The sequence below is a fragment of the Plasmodium falciparum genome (assembly GCF_000002765.6).
Source record: "Plasmodium falciparum 3D7 genome assembly, chromosome: 13".
NCBI classification, from domain to species: domain Eukaryota; phylum Apicomplexa; class Aconoidasida; order Haemosporida; family Plasmodiidae; genus Plasmodium; species Plasmodium falciparum.
Window position 1 is genome coordinate 507,501 of NC_004331.3, and position 7,500 is coordinate 515,000.

The 7,500-nt window shown below is 21.3% G+C and overlaps 3 protein-coding genes across 3 annotated transcripts in view; 2 read left to right on the forward strand and 1 right to left on the reverse strand.

Annotated features, from left to right (window-relative positions):
- Positions 1-399: 399 nt before the first annotated feature.
- On the forward strand, positions 400-2,235 carry PF3D7_1311900 (V-type proton ATPase catalytic subunit A; the record flags this gene model as incomplete). Its single annotated transcript, XM_001349811.1, has 1 exon — positions 400-2,235. One exon carries the CDS (start codon positions 400-402, stop codon positions 2,233-2,235), a length of 1,836 nt encoding a protein of 611 aa, XP_001349847.1.
- A 1,660-nt stretch (positions 2,236-3,895) lies between these two features.
- PF3D7_1312000 (malonyl CoA-acyl carrier protein transacylase) lies at positions 3,896-5,107 on the forward strand (the record flags this gene model as incomplete). Its single annotated transcript, XM_001349812.1, has 1 exon — positions 3,896-5,107. The coding sequence occupies one exon, from the start codon at positions 3,896-3,898 to the stop codon at positions 5,105-5,107; it is 1,212 nt and encodes a 403-aa protein (XP_001349848.1).
- A 460-nt stretch (positions 5,108-5,567) lies between these two features.
- PF3D7_1312100 (GYF domain-containing protein, putative) overlaps positions 5,568-7,500 on the reverse strand; it is a gene marked incomplete at both ends in the record, with an annotated part of 4,259 nt that continues 2,326 nt past the window's right edge. The window contains one exon of the mRNA XM_001349813.1: positions 5,568-7,500. This exon is cut by the window's right edge and continues 1,799 nt beyond it. Coding sequence (XP_001349849.1) covers positions 5,568-7,500 — 1,933 coding nt within the window.

The following is a 7,500-nucleotide window of genomic DNA, read 5'->3' on the forward strand; positions in this document are numbered from 1 at the left end:
TTTTTTTTTTTTTTTTTATATATATATATACCATTTGAAAGGAATAATAAAATTATGTACATAAGAATCATATACTTTTTTTTAATACCTTTTATTTAATGATATATAAATTATATAAGTATATTTTTACATAATCATTTATGTAATGTATATATAACGTGAAGACTTTTAAATTGAATATATAATATTTGATTATCATGTAAAAATATATATTTTTTCTAAATATAAATATTTGATTTATATGTATATTTAATTATTATTATTTATTTTTTATTTAATTTATATTTTTTTTTTTTTCATTTAAAATAATTTATTTAAGCTTTTATTAATTACCCGTGATTTTTATAACTGTTAATAATATAATTATATTTCTTATTTTTCTTCTTATTACGGAGCAAAATGACAAAAGTTGCTGTTGAAAAAGAGGAACCAGGAGTTGTTTATAAGGTGGCTGGTTCATTAGTTATTGCTGAGAATATGAGTGGAACTCGTATGTACGAGTTAGCTAAAGTAGGATGGAATAAATTGGTTGGAGAAATTATTAGATTAGAAGGGAATTATGCATATATACAAGTTTATGAAGATACTTCAGGTTTATCTGTAGGAGACCCTGTTATAAAAACAGGAAATGCTTTATCAGTCGAATTGGGTCCTGGTATTTTAGATAATATTTATGATGGTATTCAAAGACCATTAGAAAGAATAGCAAATGTGTGTGGTGATGTATATATATATAAAGGTATTGATATGACATCTTTAGATCATGATAAACAATGGCAATTTTATGCTGATAAGAAATTAAAATTAAATGATATTGTTACTGGTGGAGATATCTTTGGATTTGTTGATGAAAATAAATTATTTAAAGAACACAAAATTATGGCTCCACCTAATGCTAAAGGGAGGCTTACATATATTGCTCCAGATGGATCATATACTTTAAAAGATAAAATATTTGAATTAGAATATCAAGGAAAAAAATATACATATGGTTTATCTCATTTATGGCCTGTTCGTGATCCTAGACCTGTTTTAGAAAAGGTAACAGGGGATACTTTATTATTAACAGGGCAAAGAGTTTTAGATTCGTTATTTCCAACAGTTCAAGGAGGTACTTGTGCTATTCCTGGTGCATTTGGTTGTGGAAAAACTTGTGTTTCTCAGGCCTTATCAAAATATTCTAATAGTGAAGTTATTATATATGTAGGATGTGGTGAAAGAGGTAATGAAATGGCTGAAATTTTATCCGACTTTCCTGAATTAACTACTAAAGTAGATAATGAAGATGTAGGTATTATGCAAAGAACGTGTTTAGTTGCTAATACTTCTAACATGCCTGTCGCTGCAAGAGAAGCTAGTATTTATACAGGTATTACTTTATGTGAATATTTCCGTGATATGGGTTATAATGCTACCATGATGGCTGATAGTACAAGTAGATGGGCAGAAGCCTTAAGAGAAATTTCAGGACGTTTAGCTGAAATGCCTGCAGATAGTGGTTATCCAGCTTATTTAGGTGCTAGATTAGCTTCCTTTTATGAACGTGCAGGAAAAGTCAAATGTATTGGTTCTCCATCTCGTATAGGATCCATTACAATTGTGGGTGCTGTGTCTCCACCAGGTGGTGATTTCTCTGACCCTGTAACTACAGCAACCATGTCTATTGTTCAAGCATTTTGGGGGTTAGATAAAAAACTAGCTCAAAGAAAACATTTCCCTTCTGTTAATTGGTCTACATCCTTTTCAAAGTATGTCAGACAATTAGAACAATACTTTGATAATTTTGATCAAGATTTCTTATCTTTAAGACAAAAAATTAGTGATATTTTACAACAAGAAAGTGACTTGAATGATATTGTTCAACTAGTAGGAAAGGATTCATTATCAGAAGACCAAAAAGTTGTTATGGAAGTAGCCAAAATTATTAGAGAAGATTTTCTTCAACAAAATGCATTTAGCGATTATGATTATATGTGCCCATTACAAAAAACAGTTGGTATGATGAGAATTATTTGCCACTTTTATGCTCAATGCTTAAGAACATTACAAGAATATGACTCAAGAGAAAGAAAAATTGGTTGGGGATCTATATATAATACATTAAGACCAACTATAAATAAAATTACACATATGAAATTTGAAAACCCAAAAAATTCAGATGAATATTTCAAAAAGTATTTTAAGGCACTTGAAGAAGAAATAACAGTAGGTTTAAGAAACTTGATGGAAAAATGATAGGATCAAAAAAAAAAAAAAAAAGAAAAAAAAAAAAAAATGTGATTTATTTATTAGTTGAATAATTAAAGCTATTAATACTTAATTGTATATGATATATGTCATATAACAAAATGAAATTTATATAATATATATATATATATATATATATATATTAATACTTAATGAAGGTTTTAAAAAAAATTATAATATTTATATTGGCACAAATATGAATAAGAAAAGAAAAAATAATATTATGATCTTTTTTTTTTTTTACAATACATTTTTAAAATATATTAATATATACATGTAAGTATAATAATTTGATATAATCGATGTTAAAAGATAACATAATTTTTTTTTTTATAGCAATATTTTTAATATTATTTTTTATATTACATTTTTAATTATTATATATATATATTAATAAATATATATGTATATTTATTTTATTTTTTTTTTTTATTTGTTTTTTTAATAAAAGTGTACCAAATTATATACACATAATAAGGTGAACAGTGGATATATATCTATATATATATATATATTCACATATATATGATATTTTAATTATATCTATTACTATTATTATTTTATTTTATTTTATTTTATTTTATTATTATTTTATTTTATTTTATTATTATTTTTTTTTTTTTTTTTTTTTTTTTGTTAATACATTATAGGAATGCAATAGAAAAAATAATATATATATATATTTATATTTATTTATATTGGAAACAGAAACCTTTTATATTTATATTTATATTTTTTTACAAACACATATAAATTATTTTAGCAATAAATATTACATAAATTTTATTAAAATATATATATATATATATATATATATTATCATATTAATATTGTTCTTTTTTTTTTTTTTTCTTTTTAAAATTTTAATTCGTGGGATCATTTGGTTTTTTCATTTGTCTTTTTCTCTAGTGTTACATAAAAATATAATAATACCTTGTATTTTCATTTTTTTATCATACTAAGGTAAACTTTTTCAAAAAAAGTTTCGTTCTACAAATCGAAAATATGTAGTATGTAGCACATTAGACCATCATAAATTATTTTTCCATTATATTCAATATAATTTAATTTTTTTTTTTTTCATATATATTTTAATACATTCTAGTAAATATTATATATATGTGATCATTTTTTTAATTTATAAGTTTTTAAAGAAATATTCTTATATAAATTTATATATTTATAAAATATGAAGGAAAAAAATTGTAAGTAGATCAAATTATTATAAGAGGTTTTTGTGAAAAAAAAAATAATAATAAATTAAAATACAAATGTATGCATGTTTCATATAAAATAATATATAAAATTAAGAGAATACAAATCATAAAAAAAAAAAAGAAAAAAAAAAAAAAAAAGAGAAGATATATTAAAAGAGAAATTTTTTTTTTTTTTTCGTATAATACATAGGTATTGATATTAAATAAAAATAAAATAAAAAATATATATACATATATACATTCACACTCACACTCACACTCACATTATCCTTAATTGTAACCATTCCATAGATTGTATTTTAAATAAAAAATAAAATGTCATAGTTAAAAATAAAAACACATATTTATGGTCTTTCAAAATATAGAGTTATATATAAACATAAAATATATATATATATATATATTTTAAATATTATATGTTTTTATTTAATATGCAAGTAATATTCCTTCATTCGTTGACATTTATAATATTTACTGTATTATTGATTCTTATACTACCTTCTTATTGCTTTATAATAAAAGATAGTAAAATAATTAATGATACATGGAAATATGAAAATAAGGAGAATACAAATAAGATAGGGTCGTATAGAAAAAAACTTAGACATAATGTTAGTGTAAATAAAGATATAAAAGGAAATGAACATATTATGTCATCATATGAAAATGAAAAATATATAAAAAAGTTATTAGAAGATTATGAAAAATATAAAATTACGACATATAGTTCAGAATATACATTTTTTTTCCCAGGGCAAGGTGAACAATATATGTCTATGGGATTAGATACATATAATAATTATAAAGAATGTAAAGAATTATATAATGATGCAAGTAAAATATTAGGATATAATTTAATGGATATGATAAAAAATGGACCGATAGAAAAATTAAAAAATTCAGAAGTAGCACAACCATCTATATATACAGTATCTATGGCTTCATTAGAAAAATTAAAAATTGAAAACAATGATGCTTATATGAAATTAAATTTATGTATGGGTTATTCATTAGGAGAATATGCAGCCTTAACATGTGCAAATTCCTTATCCTTTGATGACGGTGTATATTTAACAAAAGAACGAGGTAAAGCAATGCAATATTGTTCTACTTTATATAATATGACAACTGTTGCTATTGTTGGATTAACATTAGATAATATAAAGAAACTTATAGAAGATGTTAACCACAAAATGAATGATGATATTTTTATTGTTAGTTATATGACAGATAGAAAATTTGGTTTATGTGGAAAACCAGAATCTATGGATTATCTTAATACATTAGCAAAAGAAAAATATAAAGCAATATTTACAAAAAAATTAGAAATAGCTGGAGCTTTCCATTCTTTTTATATGTTTCCAGCAAAAGAAACATTAAAAAATGTTTTAAATCAAATAACATTCAAAAAGTTATCCGTACCCGTTATTTCAAATGTGGATGGAAATGCATATGATGATCCAGTTATTATTAAGGATCTTTTAATTCTTCAATTAACTAGCCCAATTAAAATTAATACATGCTTACAAAATGTTTTAAAACATGGATATAAATCTGGATATGAATTGGGCCCAGGTACTATAAATACAAATTTGTTAAGAGACATATCAAAAAATACAAAAAGGACAATTCCATATATATGATACCACCAAATAAATAAATATTAAATTGATATATATATATATATATATATTATGGTATCACCTTATATAGCTATTATTTATATATATTGCATACTTATAATTAAAAAAAAAAATTTTTAAAACTTACAAATTGACAAAAAAAGTATATTTTATATTTTAAAGGTTTAGTTAAATCATATTTATACGTATTAAAGATTTTTTTTTTTTTTTTTTTTTTTATGTACTAAAAAATGAAAAATAAGAGTAACTTTATAACAAAAAAAAAAAAAAAAAAAAAAAAGATAAAGAAAATATTTAAATAAATAAATAAATAAATATATATATATATATATATATATATATGTGTAGGTTACGCGTATAACGAAATTGTACAAAAAAAATTAAACATTACATATATACATACATATATATATATGATTTAAAAAAATTAAGAGAGATTTATATAAATATTTTTACCTTATTAAAAATCCTTGCTTTTCATAAAATTTTTATTCGATAACATTCTGTGTACATTTGTATCACATGGACTTTTTTCTATATTTCGAAGATGAGTAATCTTACTATTGTCATAATCATTCAACTTGATAATATTAAATTTGTTATTATTTACATTTTTTGTTATATCTTCATTATTTATACTTGTTTTCTTTGGTGCCTTTTCTTTGATCTTATTTAGAAACTCCTGCACAGAATATATGGAATTTTTTTCTGTGTTTATTTGTAATTTGCAATTTTTTTTTTTTTCAATTAATATATTATCAAATTTAAAATTATTTACAATATTTAAAAGAATATCTTTTCTATTAAATGAGAAATCTTCCTTTTGAATATTATTTGTTTTATTACTATATTGGTTATCATTTTTTATCGTTTCTTCTTTTTTATGGGGATAATCATAATTATTATGATCAGTAATAATATTATCATTATTATTATTATTGTTGTTGTTGTTATTATTACTATCACCATTATTTTTATTAGTTCTCATGTCGTATGGGCCATAATTTTGATTTTCATATCTATTAAATATTTCATTTAAACGGTCATGCATAATATTCAAATTTTGTTTTTTTTTTAAATATAATTGGTCTCCTCTTTTAATCGTATTATTATTATTATTATTTAAAAGTTTATTTTTATCAGCAGTTGCAATATTATGTCTTTTTATTGGTATGGTACCATTTTGATCTTGATATGTATTAATATATCTCATTTTAAATAATTGTTCGTATATTTTATTTTTTTTATCATCTTTTTCTTGTTTTTCCTTTTCTTTCTTCTCATATTCTTTTTCTTCATTGTATTCATATATATTGTTTTCTTTATATTCAACATTTAAATCTTCCCTCTTTTCATTTTTTTTTGTTTCCACCTCCATATTTAAATCGTTATTAAATGTTTTAAGTTTATTATTACATGGGGAAACAAAATTATGAATTCCATTATTTTTGTTTTTTATTCCATTTTTATAATTTTGTTGTTGTTCCCTAGGAAACATATTTGAATTGTATATATAATTATTATTTGTGTTACTAAAATTATTATAGTTTCCATTATGTTTTAATTTATTTTGCATACTTAATAGTTTTTTTATTTTATTTACACTTTCCTTTATTTTCTTCTGTTCCTCTTGTTCATAATATAATTTATTATCTTCAAGTTCGAAATCAGTTTTTTCATAATTTTCTGCAGATGAAGGGTTATATTTTATATAATTATCTTTTATATTATTATCGTTAGGAAGATCATTTGTATTATAATTATTATTTGAAGAAGAATGACCTGATGATATTGTGTAAGATTTATTTTTTATTTTATTTTTTTTTTTTATATTATGTATTCTTAATATTTTTCTTTTTACTAACCATTTTCTTATATTATGTTGTATTAAAGCAATACATTTTAAAAACCATTCTAAGGTCGTATTATATATGTATATAATTTTAGTATTATTTACTAAATTATTAATATGTACTTTTATCCTTTGTTTTTTTGTGTGTGTTTTGTCTTGTATATATATTTGTATATTATTTGTTGTTTTGTTAGGTAGATCTTGATAAATAATATCCCATTTATTATCTTCAATTTTTTGGTTTCTTTCGATTTTTTCTTCCTCAGATATTTCTAAGGAAGAATGAAAATCATAATAACTACAATTACTATGATAATTATTACTATTATTTTTGGTTGTACTGGTTTTTATTTTATCATGTATGTATGATATATTTGCTTCACTCCTATCAAATGAATTTTCATTTTTGTAAATAATATTCTTTTTTTCATCATTTTTTAAATTAAAACTACTATATTTTTTCCCATGCAATTGTAAATTTTCATAACTCCAATGTGTTGTTTTTGTATGAATAGGAGTACTCATTATTTTATTTAGAAAT